The 20,163-nt window shown below is 42.0% G+C and overlaps 1 protein-coding gene across 2 annotated transcripts in view; it reads right to left on the bottom strand.

The window, feature by feature from the left end:
• Window positions 1–333: 333 nt before the first annotated feature.
• Window positions 334–20,163, bottom strand: part of LOC127005710 (uncharacterized) — a 159,497-nt gene continuing 139,667 nt past the window's right edge. For both annotated transcript variants that reach the window (XR_007758880.1, XM_050874831.1), the window contains exon 4: window positions 334–439. Coding sequence is in view for 1 of the 2 variants with exons in the window: in XM_050874831.1 (XP_050730788.1) it covers window positions 347–439 (93 nt within the window). In the remaining variant the exon portion in view is untranslated. The remainder of the gene's footprint in view (window positions 440–20,163) is intronic.

The raw sequence follows: 20,163 nt of genomic DNA, 5'->3' as shown, positions 1-20,163 counted from the left end.
CCTCCTCCTCCTTCTCCTCCTTCTCCTCCTCCTCCTCCTCCTGTTCCTCCTCCTCCTCCACAAATCCCTGGAGTGCCAAATTAATGCCTTGCCTGAGGGCCACTTAAGGGGGGCAGTGCTCAACAAAGGCCTCAGGATTTTGACAGGATTCAGAAGGACCCAGTAGCCTCTCTCTCTCTTATCGCGGGAGATAAGGACGCGCATAAATCAGGAAACACACACACACACACACACACACACACACACACACACACACACACACACACACACACACACACACACACACACACACACACACACACACACACACACAGGTCAGGCCGAACACAAGCACACAATGACTCACCTAAAGCGGCAGTTTCTTCCACTTGGCGCGTCGTTTCAGGTATCGCTTCTCAAAGTTGGTGTCCCAGAACTCCTTGCCCCTCATCCAGGCGGGCTGCAGGGGGAGACAGAGAAGAAAGGGGACTTGAATTAACTGCTTGATGAGTGGAAGGGGTGAGGGGAAGGGAGGGAGAGGGCGGGAGGGAGGTGTGAAGGGTGGGAAGGGTCACGGAAGGGAGAGAGACAGGGAACGGCAGAAGAGGAAGGGAGGGAGGGAGGTGTGAAGGGAGGGAAGGGACCGGGAAAGGAGAGAGACAGGGAAAGGGAGAAGAGGAAGGGAGGGAGGGAGGCGTGAAGGGAGGGAAGGAAGAGAGACGGAAAGGCAGAAGAGGAAGGGAGGGTGGGAAAAAGGAGTGACTGAGTGAGGCCTAAAGGGATGTATGGAGGGAAGGAGGGAGGAATGAATGAACAAATGGTGAGAAACAAAGGAAATGGAAGAGTGTACGTGTGTGGGGGATGTTAAGGAAGTGAGTGGATTAAGAGAGTGAGTGATTGAGTGAGTGAAGGAGGGAGGGAAAGTGGAATAGATAGAAACTGGAGTGTATCTGTGTGGGAGGGACAATTAGGATGTGAGGGGATTAGGTGAGTAAGTGAGTGGATTAAACTAGTGAATGAGCGAGTGGAAAAAGTAGATGAATGAATGAAAGATTGATTGACTAAGGTGTTCTATCATGAAGCCGCAACTACCAAGGTCATATGGCGGTGAATGGGGGAAAAATTGAGTGAGTGAGTGAGCGAGTGAGTAAGGGAAGGGAAGAAGGAGGCGGCAGTTAATATTGATAGGAGGAAGGGAGGGGAATTAAAGAGGGGAAGTGTGATGAAGTGAAGCTAAGAAGTGAATGAGGGAAGGGAGGAAGGGAAAGAGTGAAGGGAAGGGAAGGGAAGAGAAGGAAAGAAAGAGATAAGAGGTAGGTACAAGTAGGTAGAAATGGGGATGAGAAGGAGGAAGAACGATTAAATAAGAGGAATGAAGAAGAAAGGAAGAAAGTGAGGGAAGAAGAAGTTGAGAAGAAGGGGGGAGGGAAGGAAGGGCGGAGAGAAGGGAGAGAGAAATCAGATTGCAAGACTTAGGGGAGGTATAAGAGAGAGAGAGAGAGAGAGAGAGAGAGAGAGAGAGAGAGAGAGAGAGAGAGAGAGAGAGAGAGAGAGAGAGAGAGCTGGTGAGAGAGAGAGAGAGACGGTGAGAGAGAGAGAGAGAGAGAGAGAGAGAGAGAGAGAGAGAGAGAGAGAGAGAGAGAGAGAGAGAGAGAGAGAGAGAGAGAGAGAGAGAGAGAGAGAGAGAGAGAGAGAGAGAGAGAGAGAGAGAGAGAGAGAGAGAGAGAGAGATACAGAGACAGCGAAACAGAGAAAGAGAAAGAGAGTAAGGGAAAACCGATCAAGTGAGGGGAGTGAAGGAGAAAGAAACGGGAAGAGGAAAGGAGAGAGGGAAGGAAGGAAGGAAGGAAGAGGGAATGATATGAATGAAGAGTCAGCACGGGAGGACCAGGGGTGGGGGGTGAAAGAGAGAAAGAGAGAGCGAGAGAGAGAGAGGAAGGGAAGAGCGATCAAGTGAGGGGAGCGAGTGCGTGAGGGCTGTGAGTCTGAGGGGTCTGAGAGGACGCTGGGGATTACAACAAAGGGGATTTGCGTGAGGGGAACAAAAAAATGTCCTTCTGCTGTGGGTCTGTCGAGGTATTGAGAGAATTGTGCACTGGCGGCAGACGGGAAGGAAAAGAGTGGAAACCTATAAACGACATAACAAGAGGAAACTGTGGATCATATCTCTCGTTGTGTGTGTGTGTGTGTTCCTGCTTTTGTTTTGATGTGGAGAAACCTTAATTAAAATGTGTTTCCCATGCTGTTTCCGGAAATATGACTTCTTACTTTTTTTACACTGGGATTTCAACTATTCTGTTTAAGAGTCAACGTTAAAACTCGACAATAATAAGTCTTAAGTTTCTCTCCCTTGAGGAATGTAGAAGCAGGTTAGAAAATTGACGAACTGACGAGTTTATACATGATAGAGTAAATTTAGAAGAGATATTTGGTTATTCATCGCTGCTTGACGTCTCAGATGGTAAAGAAAAAGAAGAACAGAACGTCTAACCATACAACAGCAAAGAAATAGACGAAGAAAATATCCAACTACAAACTGGACACAAAGCGAGACAATTGACCTCTCTTTCGGCCAGCTCTTTGGATTCTTTTTAGGAGCAGCGAGTAGCGGGCTTTTATTTATTATTGTTTCCTTTTTTTTGTGCCCTTGAGCTGTCTCCTTTGTTGTAAAAAAAACCGTAAGAAATAAAATCAAAGAATCACTCTCAGAAAGCTCATTTGTAGGAAAACCCTAAGAAATTGTATCCACGTCTTATTTAAAAATATCTGGAGCATGAGACTAGCTTTTACCGATGCCAATTTGTGAGGAAGACAACGAAACCGCATTCTTCTTTTAAACGATATTCTGTAGAGCAATATTTTCCATAAGCGCCTGAATATTCAAGGAGATGCAAACAAATGAATACCAGTTCCCTCACCTCATTTTGAAAAGTCTGCCCCCTCATTCAAATGGATCCTCCCCCTTAGAAAACGGATAGAATTTTTTTTTTACTATATTAGTCAATAAACCTTCCAATAAAGTGCCGAGATACAGTAAAACACACAAACTTTACTTAAATTTTCATCACATTTTTATCCTTTTCATTACGCAACTGTTCTATTATTCTCTTTGAGTACGAAGGGATAATTATGTTTTCTATTCCACTTATTCCACACAAAGGGGACATGTTTTCATCACCTCTCCTTGACGTGCTTACACATTCATTAACTAGTGTGTATAGTTCTCTCTTACAGTACGAAGGGATTATTATGTTTAGATACTTGTTTACTTTTCGACGTTAGGGCACCGAACATAATACTACTTCTGTACCCTCTTTCCGCTTCTCCTCTCCTTGTGTAACGTGCAAGACAACAGCGGGTGTTCGCCTCGTCTCCGCCGTACCCTCCGGCACACCCTAGATGACAGCGGCTCACGGCTAATACTCGGAGCGGCTTAATTAATGACTCTTCAGCGTATTTGTGAACGCGTTGGGTACGGCTCCGAGGAAGGAATTCGCCGCGTCGTCTGAACCAAGAAATAAAAAACGAAAATCTAAGAAAATATAGCGACACATCATATAGCCTAAAGGAACATTGGCGAACTGACGATTTTCTGAAGGAGGAAAACAATTTAAAAGACATTTATATATTCTTCACTGCTTAAAGTCTGAGCTGATAAAAAGAAAACTAAATCAATATAATCAAACATGAATAAGGCTGCAGGCGAATTGGTGAACTGACAAATTGCTGCTGGAGAAAGACAACTTAAAAGACATTAATTCCTCAGTTGCTTAAGTCTGAACAGATAAGCAAAGACGGATTAAGAAAATATGACCACACATTAATATGACTTCCAGAGAACTGACGAATGGAGGATTAAGTGCTTGGGAACGATCACGTCCCTAGACTAGGAAATTAGGAAGGTATTCACTGCTTCAGGACTAAACTAAGAGCGAAGAGGAAGAAGAAAATGAGAAAACACAATCACCAACCAATTTGACTAAAGGAGAATTTGACGAATGAACGACCAAGTGCTTAGAGATAATAATTTGGATGAAAGACAATTGGTAAATGAACAAACTTAGAGAACTTAGAGAACAATCTGACTGAAAGAGTGTTGTTAGATAAACGACCTAGTGGTTAACGGCAACAATCTGACTGCAAGCGAATTGACAAATAAACGGTCAAAGAGTAGTAGAGCTCAGAGAGGACATCAATTAAGGAGAGACATTCAGCAGGTGAGTCAGGTGGTGGCGAGGAAATGTCCCGCAGACCAATTTGACGCGACGATGACAAAGCACGGAGGATTTATGTGATTTGCCTCCAAGACACGGAAATTACTTTGTCCGAGAGTACGTGCGTGAGTGAGTGAGTGAGTGTGTGTGTGTGTGTGTGTGTGTGTGTGTGTGTGTGTGTGTGTGTGTGTGTGTGTGTGTGTGTGTGTGTACGAGAAGCGCCACAAATTACTTGGATGCTGGGGATTACACACGCTTCTTATTTATCTACACGTGTGGCCGTCGTTTTAGTAACATGTAAGTAGCAAAATAAATAAATAAAAAATAAATAAATAATAACGTAGAAACAGGATTGTCCGCTGAGAAAAGGGTAAGGAAAAAAATGTACGATAAAAGCAAGAAGGAAAAAATCTACATGATTTGTCAGAAGACTTGGTTGAAAAGCGACACTAATGTATTTGAGATCTAAACTTTAAAAAATGTCCTAATGAAAGATTGCTGGGGAAGATTACGGCAGAGCGACGAACTTAATTATTTGGAAAAGTGAGAAAAAAATATTAATACAGGATTACATCAGGATATTAGCTCGAGGTAAAAAAGTGATTGATGTAGGAGCTGAACGAAGCCCTGTAATTAAAAGACTAGATTCTGAAAATTCTGTAAGAAGTTTAAACGAAAAACGAAAGCTACTACCTTATTGTTTACTCCAAATAACTAACAAAGTAACTTCAAAACTCAACAAAGAACACTAATTTATAACTTAATTTTCTATAAATAAACTATAATAATAATAATAATAATAATAATAATAATAATAATAATAATAATAATAATAATGATAATAATAATAATAATGTTTATTCATTCATCAGCTTTGCTAATAATGGGAATTTTTAAGTGTAGAATTAAATTTCGTAATAGAGTTTTGCCTCTGACCTTTTGACATTTTAGCCTCTAATTTTTTCCATTATATCATTTGTTTGTACATGTAATCCTCGTAATGGCTCAATAAGAGAGAATATGATAAGCTACCTGTTGTGACGAAATCACATTTATGGCAAGTGAACGCGCTGAAAAATGTTGTGGAGATTACTGCAACCAAATTTTCTATATTGGAAGCAGGGCCTGTATCCGCTTTACTGCCTTTGTTATCAACTGAAATCTCTCTAAATATTGAAATTTATAAAAGAAATACTTTTGATTATATACTTATTCCAATATTTTATTGAAGCTCATTATCAGTTTATAAGACGCAGATCACGGTAACAAGGCTCTTTCTACCTCTTACTTTTTCCAGAAAAAGTATACTTAAATAAGATATATAAAACATCATTAATTTATTTGTATCTCTTGGAACAATGCAAACCCTATCAAAATTTCTACTACAAAAACCCTTTGAATGGCACGCTATATATAAATTCGCAATGCTTCTATAATTTTTACAACACGAAACACACACACACACACAGTCTCCCTCAACAGCCTGAACAAATATCTCTGTGATTGTTGACAAGAGATGCAGCTTTTAGCAAGTCTCAGTACTTTTGAATCGCTTGAGTTAATGAAACGTGGCATAAGGGAAGCGTAGACTTTTACGTATAATCCCATCACTCGCAATAACACACGCAAGGACAGATAGATAAATGGGTAAATAAATAGATAAATATTATGTATGATTTGCCGAGAACAAAGTACAAAGGCAATGCACTCACTCCTACATATATACATTCACAAACAAACATGAAACTAGAAAACAAAGGCAGAAAAAAGCACACACATACGCACACTCAAACACATAACATACATAATTGAAAACGGCCGCGCATACATACATACAAACAAGGTGACACCGTTACATATAAACATTCAAATATACATAAACACACATGCAGGCAGATACGATATGGAAACAGAGAGAGACAAATGAAAATGTGTGCTAGATTTTTTCTCTGCCTCTCATCTGTCTATTCTACATCCCTTCACTCTTCCCTTTTTTGTTCTGATATTCACTTCTTCCCTTTCACCATTTTTATCTTTCCATCTCCCTTGATTCCTCTTTTTATGCCTAACTGTTTTCTATATTTCATCCTTCTCTTTCGATTTTTATTTCTTCATTTAATCCCTCCGTCCTGCATTCCCTCTTCCCTTGCTACCTTTTTATCTATCTCTTTTATCTTTCTATTATTTCTCTCCTCTCTCCGTTTGTTTCGGATCCTGTTTAAAATATTTCCTCTTTTTCATATTCAGCTTCTCTCCTCTGTAAATTTTATACATCCTCCTATATGTTTTTTCCTCCCTTCCATTCTTTTTCATATCAAGTTTTTACCCTCCGTTTCGTTTTAATTATCTCTTGTTTTTTCCACGTTCATGCTTATTCCTTTCATCTATTCTGTCTTAATTTTCTGTTTCATGTATTCCTTTTTTTTACTCCATATGCTGTCGATCTGTTTCCGTTTCTTTTTCTTTTTCTTCATTACTTCATCTGATCATGCCCATCCTTATACTATTTATCTATTTTCTCTTTCCTTTTCGTTTGCAGTTTACTGGAATCGTTACTTCCTTCCTTCCTTTCTTATTAATTGCTCTCTAAACCTATCCACTCTTCTCTATCCCAGATTCTATTCCCTTCTTTCTTCCATTTCCATTCTTTTGTTACTTATCAATCCATTTTCCTTTCCATCTACTTTATCTTCTTTCCATATATCCCTTCTCTTTCCCTCTTTCATTTCTTTCATTATAGAGCTTTCTTTCACGTTCATTCTTCCGTTTCCTCCCTATACATTCATTTAACTGTACTTCTTGCTCTTTATCTTTCCATCCATTTCTCCCTTCTCCCTTTCCATCCATTCCTTTTCCTTTTCATCTTCTCGATCACCTTTCCACCACCTGTTCTTTTTCTTTCTATTTTTTCATTCAACTTCTCTCTTCCAAATTTGTTTTTTTCGTTCAATATCCATTCATTTACCTCTCCTTTTTATTCCTCTTTATCTTCTTTCCATCCATCCCTTTTCATTCTATTCTTCGATACACAGTCATTTCCATTTCCTCATTCCTCCTTACCTTCTCTCCATCCATTCCTCCTTTCTCTCCTTCCCCTTTACCTTTTTTTCCATTCTAAACTTCAAGGAAAACAGGTGGAGCTCGTTAACGCCCATCTTTTTTAACTCTTTTCTTTTCCTTTCCCTCTTTTTTTCCCCCTCGTGCCCATTTCCGACTCCCCCCCCGAGGAGTCAAACACGAGGAATTCATTATAAATTCATTAATGCACAGTCTTGCCCCAGGGAGAGAGAGAGAGAGAGAGAGAGAGAGAGAGAGAGAGAGAGAGAGAGAGAGAGATATATAGAGAGAGATAGAGAGAGAGAGAGAGAGAGAGAGAGAGAGAGAGAGAGAGAGAGAGAGAGAGAGAGAGAGAGAGAGAGAGAGAGAGAGAGTAGAAAAATATTAATGCTCCGAGCTGTTCTCTTTCCCCTCTGCTGTGTTCTCTCTCTCTCTCTCTCTCTCTCTCTCTCTCTCTCTCTCTCTCTCTCATAACACCCCCCCACACACATACATCATCACACTACCTCATTTTAACATATTCGCAACTTTAGTATACGCATCTTTTTTTTTTTTTTGTACATTAGCTCAGACTCTACCTGGGAGCATGATGGGCAGGTAAAACATTCATTAGCATATAGCCGGGCCACTCACTGTATATATATACCGAGAATTAAACATGAATTTCTTGCGGAAAAATCAATACCTCAGGTTTATGGAAAGTATATAAGATTCATCCATGTGCTTTGAGATGAAAAAATGGAAGAGGAGGAAGATGATACCGATGAGGATGAGAAGGAGGATGAGGCTGACGAGGAAGAGGAGGAAAATAAATAGGAGAAAGAGAAGGAGGAGAAGGAGGAGGCGGAGGAGAGGGGGAGTAGGAAAAATGAGAAAAGGGAGAAAAAAAGGAGGAGGATTAATTTCCGCAACAGGAGGAACAGGAGGAGAAGATGGAGAATCAGAGTAGTAAGAAAAGAAGGAGAAAACGAAGAGGAAGGAGGAGCAGGAGGACGAGGTGACATTGCAGGAGAAACAAGTAGACAGCACCGAAGTCGAGATTAGAGGAGGAGGAACAGAACCAGGACTAGGAAGAGGAAGAGGAGGAAGAGGAATGAGAAGCTGTAGCGAGGGATTAGTAATACAACGTGAGGTGGGAGATGAGATACGGCATGGGAGGGGATGACTTATTGCTGCGGAGGATGACGGGGTGCGCCGAGAAGGGATTTGGCTGTTGACGTGACGGGGGAGTCGTGGAATATTACTAGTTGGGGAGCGAAGAGACTTATTAAGAATGAACAGAGGGAGGAAAGTTATACTGTTTTGTTTTGTGAAGTTTCATGAAAGGTTAATGGAGAGAAAGATAAATGCATACGAAAGACAAGACACAGACGTAGACATAGGCGCAGGACACAGACTTATAGAGGTACACAGAAACGCACAAAAAATGTATACATAGACAGATATACAGACGGGTTTATATATAGACAAACCGAAAGAACCCCCCCCCCAAAAAAAAAAAAACAGAGAAAATGACAGAAACACTGAATAACTAACTAAACCAATTTACTGAGCGAGATATATAAACAACAATAGACAGACACACAGGAGAACGATAAAAGTAGATAAATATATTGACAGGCATAGATGGAAAATAAAAAGAGATATATAGACACAGAGAGAGAGACAGAGAGAGAGAGGGAGAGAGATTCGTCATAATAGGAGATAAATCACACTGGGAGGAGCGAACCGGTTACTGAAGAGGGCGATGAGTTATTGCCGCAAAAGATCATTAATTTGTCGTAGTGATGCTCCCGAGTCATCACGCTGAAGAATCACTTAATACACTGCGCTAGATGAGTGATGGCCGGGTGAGGGACGCTACGAAAAACAAAGCTGCGGCAAATTGAGTAAACAATAAAAAAAAAAAAAAAACACGAAGGAAAAACAGGGATGATGGAAAAAAGATAAAATAAATCGTCGACGGAATACGAGGATGAAAATGAGTTGTACGGAAAAAAAGACAGACATAGAGAAAACACATACACGAGCTATTTTGTATGTGTTTTTTGCACCCTAGAGTTGCCTCCTTTACTGTAAAAAGGGAAGAAAATGTTATACGTCGCGCAAAAACTACTGAGCAACATTTTTAAAGGACTCTGTTACTACTGTTCGTCATACCTAAGCATTGATAAAAAAGTAGAAAAGAAGGAAGGACAGAAAATGCAAATACTAGTAACTTGCAGACAAAGAAAGAAGAAAATGTTATTACTGGTAGCTTGTAAAAGAAAGAAAAGAAAAGGAAAGAAAATCGATTTGCTGGTGACTTGTAAAAGAAAGAAAGAAGTGAAAAGGAGAGAGAAAATGTAAATACTGGAAGCTTGCAAAAAGGAGAAAAAAAAAGTTGGGAGAGAAAATGTAGATATTGGCGACTCGTATCTTTTTCTTTAAGTGTGCGTGTTATCGTAAGGGTGGCAATCAAAGAAAGTGTAGCAAGAAGAGAGGAAATGGTGAAAATGGTGCAGTGCGAGACCAGTTATTGAAAGGGTACGAAAATATGGCGTTGGCGGGGAAGCAGGAAGAGAGGAGAGAGAGAGAGAGAGAGAGAGAGAGAGAGAGAGAGAGAGCGTGAGAGGGAGAGAGAGAGAGAGGGAGAGAGAGAGAGAGAGAGAGAGAGAGAGAGAGAGAGAGAGAGAGAGAGAGAGAGAGAGAGAGAGAGAGAGAGAGAGAGAGAGAGAGAGAGAGAGGAGAGAGAGAGAGAGAGAGAGAGAGAGAGAGAGAGAGAGAGAGAGAGAGAGAGAGAGAGAGAGAGAGAGAGAGAGAGAGAGAGAGAGAGAGAGAGAGAGAGAGAGAGAGAGAGAGAGAGAGAGAGAGAGAGAGAGAGAGAGAGAGAGAGAGATGGGGGAGGGGAAGGGGCGGCAATGTGTCGTGGTTGTCGTAATGGTCCATATATCACAGTTACGGTGGACTGGGTACGACACACACACACACACACACACACACACACACACACACACACACACACACTTATATAGTACTGAGTTTAATTAGAAGGGTAATTTTCAGTTATTAAGTGTTCTGACTCAAGCGTTAAGATTACAGAAAAAAAAACACTTTATAATATTTCTCTATCTATGTGTGAGGCGTCAACGTCCTTATTTCTATGTGCATCCTATACAACTCTTACACTCACACCTCTTACATACACTTTTTTTTAACCAGTTCTTCTTCCTCAGCGCTCAACCCTCTTCCTCCTCCTCTCCTTTCTCTCTGCCACCACACACGTCTTTACCCTTTTTTTCTCTCTCCTTTTTTAGGCTTTCTTGAGGGTTCTATCAGTCGGCCCCAGCTCGATAGTGGCGCGGGCGAATTGTATTTAAAGTAACTGCCGAGATAATAACTTCCGTGGGCCGTGCTGCTCCTTAATGCTCGTTTTGACCAGACCGGCCGATGTAAGTAAAAGTTAACGCTGAAATGACTCATAATTACTGTCATCACCTCAAAAAATCTACGAATACAACGTTACGTCATGGCGAGTTTCGGTGTAATGATGAGTTTACTTGTTGCTAAATGTATATGTGAAAGTAGATGTCTAGGATTTACATGATCTTTCCTGACTATGAAGGTAAAATTGGGGGAATGCATTATAACTACTCGTGGCCTCGGTTCTCATACCCGTCGAGATTGGCCACTGAGCCTTAAATAAACAAAAATTCTTTATGTATAGAACTTCAAGGAAAAGGTGAAGTCACAGGAAAGTAAGGGTAAGGGGGCGTAGCGTCATCTATAAGCAGGATGAATGGTATATGAAGCAGGATCGCTAACCTAGAAAGTGAGCCAGGTGACTATTCAGGGACGGTCTTTCTAGATATATGAAGCAGGATCACCAACTCTTTTGCTCTGTTGTAATTTCTATCTCTAGGTCAGGTGAGTCAGGTAACCTTGCAGGGACGGTCTTTCTAGGTGCATGAAGCAAGATCGCGAACTCTTTCTCTCTGCTGTTTTTTTTAGCTCTAGATCAGGTAAGCCAGGTAACCATTCAGGGACGGTCTTTCTAGGAACCAACCTGAAAACACAAGACGGATAAAAGCGGACTCGAACCTGAGACACCAATTAACAAGATGATCCATACGAGACAAAATAACTAGGTCTACCCTCACAACACTAATCAAGCTTATTAGGCCACTTGATATCCTTCTTTTGTTTTCTCTTTCTTCCCTTTTAGCCGTCTCGCTTTTTGTCTTCTCTTTTTCTATCATAAGCACTAAAGCGAACACCTGAGCTACCGCGGTGGTCCCATGAACTTTAAATATATTAGTCTTGAAACATATAAAGCTAATTAGATATAGATATTTTTTTACAGCATGGGGGGCAGCTCAAAAAAAGACCCCCAGCATCAAAAGACCCCTCTTAACTCTCCTCCGGCAAAAGTAGCAAAGATATAGAGGTCAAAAGAGGTCATACATACTACATACGATCATACATGTACACACTATCAAGCGGTTTTCTGAATGACACTTATCTGATTCTCATATTCGTATTCTCGTGTTGACTTTCATAACGTATTGCACATCAAAGACGCTAATATCACGATGTTCTCTCGAGCCTCATCAACGGCATAAGAAACGATTAGATTTTGTAAAAGCCTAGAGGGTGCATTGCCTCCTCCTCCCTTTCATCAGATCTGCGTCCCATTACCAGAGGGATAAAAATACTGAATGCGGGGAAAAATGAAAACCTACAAATGAGCCAATCCATACTAGACAAATTAACTGTGTCTACCGTTACAAGATTAATTTAGGTTGGAAGGTCATTTGATACTCCACTCCTGCTTTCTCTTCTCTTTCCCCCTGTTTTGTCTTGCTTCCCTGTTCTCTCTCTTCTTCTCCCTTCCCCTTCCTTACCTCTCTTCTCTCTTTCCACTTCCTTCCTCCTCCTCTCCTCTGTCCTCTTCTTCCACTCCTCTTTTGCCTTTTTTTTCTTCCTTCCCCTTGTTTTCTCTCGGTTTCTTGTATTCTCTCTCTTTCTCTCTCCCTCTTCCTTTCCTCTCTTCTCCCCTTCCACTTCCTTCCTCCTCCTCTCCTCCGTCCTTTTTCTTCCACTCTTCTCTTGCCTTCTGCTCTTCCTCCCTTGTTTTGTCTCGGTTTCTTGTGTTCTCTTCTTCTTCCTTCCTCTTCCTTTCCTCCGTTCCCTCCTTCCAGCCACCCTTAGTCGCTGTCCGGCCCTAAAGCTTCAATTTATAAACCCTCTTCACCTCCTCTCCATTTGCCTCTTCTCCGCCATCCATTTCCTGTCCTCTGCCCTAACCTATATCGTGTCCCCTCCTTCCCTCTTCCTCTGTTCACCTTTACCTGCCTTATCTTTCTCTTCCTTGTTCCTTCTCCTTCCCTTTCTTCTCTACCCCTCCAAGTTTTCCTGTTCTCTCCGTTGCTCTTCCTTCTCTCATTCGTTCTATTCTCCTCACTTTACTTATCCAAGCCTTTCTACGTTTTCCTTTTTTCCTTCTTCGTTCTTACCTGTTCTGTTCAATCCTCTCATCCCCTCCTCCTCAACTCTCCCTATTTCCCTTCTACTTTTTTACCTCTACTATCCTCTCCATTCCTTTCCATCTCTCCATTCTTCCTTTCTGTCCCATTCTCTTCCCTCTCTTCCATTTCTGCCTTCTCGTTTCCTCTTCCCTAACGCTCCTTTCCTTCTCTCCCATCTTCCATCTTCTTCCAGTCTGACCTATCCTCTCTGCTCGTTTCCCTCTCTTCCTTCTTCCCTCTCCTTCCTTAACTGTCCTTTCCACTTCTCTTGTTTCAGTATTTCCCTTCGTAATTCTCCTTCCTACCCTTCTCTATCCTCTCCACCGCTTCTTACCACTTACCTCTCCCTTCTTTTCTTTCCTTATCAACCTGTTTTCTCCTCTCCATCCGCTTCCACCTTCCTCTTCTTCCCTATCATTCCCTCCATTCTAGAAACGATGGCAGGGGACAGCAGGGAGGGGAGCACCTACACGCGGCATCACAGGACAAGAGGAGGAGAGGACGTGACACCAAGACTTCCCTTTATTAAGTCCTCCCTCCAGTATATCATTTTCCGACCACAGATGACGCCCGTGCTGTTGTTGCTCTTTATTTTCACTGGAAGGAGGAGGAAGAGGAGGAGGAGGAGGAGGAGGGATATGCATACATACATCAAGGGTTATAATTGCTTTTGCTTGAACGTTTCAATTAAGGCGCGCGAGGTGTGTGAGAGAGAAATAGAGAGAGTGAGAGGAAAAATGAGTGATGGGGCGTGCGTTCCCCATTGTTATGATATATGACGATGATGATGATATATGCAGGTGAAGATTGATATGTGTTGGAGATATTGCATGAAAGGACTGGATGATGTATTTTTTTAACGGGGGGGAGGAAGCGAGTTGTGTTGAGTTTGAAGCGCGTCGATGTATTTCCTTTACCTCTCTAACTACTTTCCCTTTCTCTTCGCTATCCCGTTCCTGTCCTCTGCCTATCCCAGCGCTCCTGCCCTCTCTGTTACACTCCCTTCTCTTCTTGGTTCTACTCTCCTCCTTGTCTCTTGTGTGACCAGCAAATCGAAGTAAGCAAACAACAAAATTAAACAACTGACGAACCGGCGATCCACACGTCCACTTGCGTCGCCCTGAGAGTGACAATAAAACACAAAAGACACACACAAAAAAGATGAAAGGAAAAAAATGCTGGATTTGTTTGTTTTTCTCTCTCATGGCCCGAAAACAAAGCAGGCAAACAACAAAACTAAACAACTAATGAAGAAACAATCCACACGTCCACTTGCGCCGCCCAGAGAATGAAAATAAAACAACAAAGCAAAAAAAATGACATGAAAAAAGAAATGATATAGTTGGTTAGATTTCGACACCTTCATTTTGTCATCTTGTCCAGTTATATTTTGACACACGAAGCACCTGTTCCCGAGAAGCTAATAACAGGTGAATTACAGGTGGAAGGGGGGAGGAGGGGGGAAGAGGAAGGCAGGAGAGAAGGAAAAATGAGATAACATGTAAGAAGAAGTGATGGAGAAAGAGGAGGAGGAGGTGGGAAGGTGAAATGGAGAGGAGGAGGAGGTGGAGGGAGAGAGGGCGTAAAAAAAAAGAAAGACATAGTGAAGGTAAGGGAGGAGAGGAAGAGATAAAAAACAGGTTAAAAGATTGACGAACAGGGAAGGGGGAAACGAAATTAGAAGTGGTGGGAGAGGACGAAGAATAAGAGGAGGACGAGGGGAGAGAAGAAAGAAAAGGAAAGTTAAAGGACAGATGGAGGAGGACAAAGAAAAAATGAGGGAAAGAATGAGGGAGAAGGAAACGGTGGAGTGTGCTGAGAATAACAAAAGGAGAGAAGTGGGAGGAGACGTTGAAGAATAACAGGAGACAGGGAGGCAAGAAGAGAAATACGAGAGAGGGAAAATGAGCAAGGGAGGAAAATAAGAGACGTGAATGGAGGAAAATGAGAGCTAGGGGGAGGGTAAGAACTTAATAAGAGGTAAGAGTCCAAAAGTGCGGAAAAAGGGGACGGAGAGAAAAAAAAAACGAGAAAGTGGTATTAAGGACGGAAGGAGAGAAATGGAGAGGAGGATAAAAAAAAGAGAGATAGGAACGGAAAAAAAGGGTGAAGGAAGGAATTTGAGGAGGGAAGGGAAAAAAGGGTACTGGGTTGAGGCGGAAGGAGGATGTAAGGGAAATTGGGGAGAGTGGGTGAAGGCGGGAGAAGGATGGAGAAAGGGAGGAGAATAATGAAATGGGAGAGTAAAGGTGAAAACGAGGACATTTGAAAGAGGGAAAGAGAATTAGGTAGAGAAAAAAAATAAGGAAAGAAGGGAAGAAAATAATGAAATGGAGGAGGTGAGGAGGAAATTTTTTAGTCTCCAAAGAGCAAGAGGGAGTTAGGTGGAGAGAAAAGGAAAAGGGAATCAGAAAGAGAAAAAATAAGGAAAGAAGGAAGGAAGGAAAATAATGAAATGGAAGAGGAAAGGTGAAAACGAAGAACTTTTTTAGTCTCCAAAGAGCAAGAGGGAGTTAAGTGAAGAGAAAAGGAAGGTAGGAAGGAAGGAAAGGAGGTAAAAAAAAGAAAGGATAGGAACAGAATGAAAGGACTGAAGGGAATTTGGAGGTAAGAAAAGAGCGTTAGGTAGAGGAAAAGGATAGAGGAGTGAGAGGATGTGAGAGGAAAAAAAATATAAATAGACAAAGAGGTCAGGAGGTAAGGACGAGAATAAAACAACGAAGCGGCAGGAACAGAATAAATAAAGGTAGGAATTTTAAGGAAAGGAAAAGAACGTTGGCTGGAAAAGTGAAGGAGGACGTGAATAGAATGTGAAGTGTGTTGGTTTGGAAAGAAATGAAGGTAAGGAGGAGTACAAAGGATATAAAACTAGTCAGAGGTGAAGACATAAATTTAAGGAAAAGAAAAAGGATATTGTGTAACAGTAAATAAAAGAAACAAGGATGATTATTAATGAAGTAGCTGACTGTACAGGAGACATAAAAATAAGGAGAAACAGGGAGGATGTAGCAGCAAAATAAGGTGAAGGATGGCGAAGTAAAGTGAGATAGAGACAAGAAGGAGGAAGAGGTGAAAGAAATAAAAATGGGGAGTGAACAGGTGTGGAAGACAGGTGGGGAAAGGGAGGAGAAGAAAAAGAGAGGAGGGAAGAGAAAGGGGGGAAAGAAAAAAAAGGTTAATGGAAGGAATAAAAAAAAAGAATATGAAGATGAAAAGGACGGGGAGAAAGAAAGGAATTTAGTGTATGTGTGTGTGTGTGTGTGTGTGTGTGTGTGTGTGTGTGTGTGTGTGTGTGTGTGTGTGTGTGTGTGTGTGTGTGTGTGTGGGTGGAAAAGGTGGATAGAATACAGGTAATTATGAAACTTGTCCGGACTAAACCACTGATTATGCGAGCCAACTTTTGCAGGCATTATTACTTTCTCTCTCTCTCTCAACTCTGGAATGTTAAAGGAAGACCACAAAGGGAAAACTATGTGAGGAGTGTGTGTGTGTGTGTGTGTGTGTGTGTGTGTGTGTGTGTGTGTGTAAAAGAGAGAGAGAGAGAGAGAGAGAGAGAGAGAGAGAGAGAGAGAGAGAGAGATAATCCAATAAATGAGGAAGCTGGCTTGTCGCAATCAATCACAGGCTCTAAAACTCTCTCTCTCTCTCTCTCTCTCTCTCTCCACACACACACACACACACACACACACACACACACACACACACACATATCCGACTCTCCCAGTAATGAACGTCAACCGAAGCAAACCGAATTCGGAGCAACAGCATAAAAATTTCAATTCAATCTCTCTCTCTCTCTCCTTGTCCACCATTACCAGTGGCGTCGTCACATAACAGCTTTCGTATTCGCTTAGAAAAAACAAACAAACAAACAAAAAAGCTCAAAACACCTGGAGGCTAAAAATTAAAACTTTCCCACATTCATAACGAACGAGTATAAAAAGCTTTGAAATGAAGCCACGTGTTTGGGTTACCGCGAGCCGTGTGTGTGTGTGTGTGTGTGTGTGTTGGGGGGGTGGGGGGGGGGGTGATTTTCGCGTTTGTGACTAGCGTTTTCTTTATTTTTGTTTCGTACGTATTATTTTCAACGCTTAGATGTGTGTGTGTTTCAGTCTGTCTCAGTGCCAGTCACCGCTTTCTTTTTTTAGTGAGTTTATTGACTTGTGTGTGTGAGCCCGTATGTAAGTATTAGTGTTTGAGTGTCCGAGTGTTAGGTGAAGAAGACGGGGAGCGAGAAGAGCAAAGCATGAAGAACAAGAAGTACAAGAACAAGAATAGCGGAAACAAGACCAAAAAGAACAAGAAAGAAAATGAAGACTAAGAAATCCTAAAAAAATAATACACAGAAAGTCTACAAGTCTAAGCAAAATAAAATATCTCCCAGAAAGATGAAAGCACATCACAACAACACTCCACCATGACCAACCATCCCCAAAAACAAAAGAAAATCAAGGCAGGAAGGGCACGCAAACCAATAAACCAGCCAGCCAGCCAGACCTATCCCCCTCCAGCCCGGCGTCAGCACTCACCACTCAGTACCCTCTCTCCCCGACTGGCTGGTGCTGACGAAGGGAAGGCGCAGCTGGTCCTGAGACGCGCCGAATATTCCTTCCTCCCCGCTTCTCACGTCTCTCGCCATAACGGTCCGTCTTCAGTTTTAATCTCTTCGTCCCGTTATTGAATTAATTTGAAGGAAAAGTGAAGCATTGGGTTCTTTCCGGGCCACGTGGAATTATATGAATATTAATTTGTGTCTTTGGGGCGGGTATTTCATAGAAGCGTTATAGTGGTGGTGGTAGTGATAGTGGTTGTGAGGGTAGTGGTGGTAGTAGGAGAGTAGTAGTTGTATTGGTAGAATTTTCAGGAACTCCAGCAACAAATTAGTAAAAAAGGGGTAACAAAAAGTAAAGTCATAGTTGCATTACTGTCAAAACTATGGAAAACCTCACAAACCTTTCCTCCCTGACCCCTCTTTCCTCCCCCCCATCTTCCCCACCCACAAATTCTCCCACACACAAAATATGTACACATCAAAAACTAATAACACACACACACACACACACACACACACACACACACACACACACACACACACACATACTACATACAGCAACAAAAACAAGGACGAAAATTACTGCATAGCGTGTTATGAACTAATACAACGCCGCCACGCAAAAATATGCAATAATAACAGCAGTGGCCGATTAAGCAAAAAATAAAACCAATTGGGAACATACGACAGAGTGAGCGTTTACTTAACTGTTATGTAAGCCGGGTTTAGTGAGTGGATGAGAGAGAGAGAGAGAGAGAGAGAGAGAGAGAGAGAGAGAGAGAGAGAGAGAGAGAGAGAGAGAGAGAGAGAGAGAGAGAGAGAGAGAGAGAGAGAGAGAGAGAGAGAGAGAGAGAGAGAGAGAGAGAGAGAGAGAGAGAGAGAGAGAGAGAGAGAGAGAGAGAGAGAGAGAGAGAGAGAGAGAGAGAGAGAGAGAGAGAGTTTTAATCTCATGTCCCCGAATGAGTGAAGATAAGATGAGGAAGAATAAATTGGAGGAAGAGGAGGAGGAGGAGGAGGAGGATGAGGATGAGGAGGAGGAGAATGAAGAAGAGGAGGAAGACGATAACGTCATCATCATCATCACTATCATCATCATCATCATCACCATCATCATCATCACGATCACCATCAACTAATCATTATCGTCCATTACCTTCCCCACAGTTTTTAATATCGGCTCCTCCTTTCCTTCCCTTCCCTTCCCCTTTTCATCATCCCTCTTTTCATTTTCCCTTTTATTACCTCCAGCATCTGTTCATTTTGTCCTCACACTGAACCGTTTATCCTCCCCTCCTCCTTCTCTTCTTCCTCATCCCTTTCGTCGTCGTCTCCAATTTCCTTTCGTCTCTCCCTTCTGACTTTCATTTTCTTTTCGCTCTGGCAAAACACTTAAGCAACAATTAACTCTCTCTCTCTCTCTCTCTTTTCCCGTAACATCCTTGGTTTCTTTCCTTCCTCCGCCTCCAAGCTTTCTCTGCCTTGAATATTAAACACATGAAATCAAGCGAAAGTTCGTACTATTTCGGCAGAGTAAGGAACGTGATGTGTACTTCTGAAAATTTCATAACGCGAGGCTTGCCGGGAAACAGTTCTTTGTGTGTATGTGTGTGTGTGTGAGTGGGGGGGGGGGTTCCAGTGTATGTGTGAGGGTGGGTGACGGTCCGTGTGTGTGTGTGTGTGTGTGTGTGTGTGTGTGTGTGTGTGTGTGTGTGTGTGTGTGTAATCGTAAGTCATTGTAACTACTAATACCATCGCTAGTAATAGTTGAAACCCAGTCATAACCACCAATACCACAATCACCACCAAAATTATTAACCCTCTACCAACACAACAGCGTTATGAATAACACCATCATCACCACCATGACGACCGCAACCACAAGGAAAACGAATATCTCAGAATTATCACCACCACCGCCACTACCACCACCATCATCACCAACAACACTACCACCAAGAAAAGGAATGTCCATCAAAATTATCACCATCACCACCACCACCACCACCCTCACCACCACCACCGCCACTACCACCATCATCATCACCAACAACACTACCACCAAGAAAAGGAATGTCCATCAAAATTATCACCACCACCACCCTCACCACCACCCCCACAACAACCACAACCACCACCACCACGCAATTACTATAACCAATACCAACTAAGCTCTTCGAATAATTGCAACCCAACACGTTTTTTTTTTCTTCCAAACTTCAAATAACGAACTAATACCTGAAGACAAAAAAAAGATGAAAAGAGAAAAGCCGAAGGAATTGAGACCAAGAAAGGAGAAAAAAAGAAGAAAAAAAATCATGAATCTGTAATATAAATGCAAGAAGACGAGCTTTTTTTTTAATGCAAGGAAGACTTTGCCCGAATATCGATTAACAGGAACGAAAGAAAATTGGTTTCGAATATTTCCATAAGAAAGTAGATCCGAGTCCAATTTTCGATTTTTTTCAAACATCTATTTTTCTTTTTTTACTTTCCACTTCCATGAGGAAAAAAAGAGCTGGAAGAGTTGAAGGAGGAATACCTGAAGGAGGCAAAGAAAGAGGAACAAGAGAAGGAGATGGATGATGATGATGATGATGATGATGATAAGGAGGAAGAGGAGGAGGAGGAGAAAGAAGAGGAGGAGGAGCATGATAACGAAATGGAGGAAGAATTGCAGGAGGATGAAGAGGCTTAGGGGAAGGATGTGGAAAATGAAGAATTAGAGGAGGAGGTTGAGGATAAGGAGAAATTAGGCCACTGAGATGGAGGCGGTGGTCGTAGAAGTTAACAAGAACAAAGATAATGAAGAGGAGAAGGAGGAGGAGGAGGAAGAGGAGGAAGTGATAAACAGGAA

Source organism: Eriocheir sinensis, chromosome 3 (genome assembly GCF_024679095.1).
Source record: "Eriocheir sinensis breed Jianghai 21 chromosome 3, ASM2467909v1, whole genome shotgun sequence".
Classification (NCBI taxonomy): domain Eukaryota; kingdom Metazoa; phylum Arthropoda; class Malacostraca; order Decapoda; family Varunidae; genus Eriocheir; species Eriocheir sinensis.
Note: the sequence above shows the minus strand (reverse complement) of the source record. Positions and strands in the feature narration are given on the sequence as shown.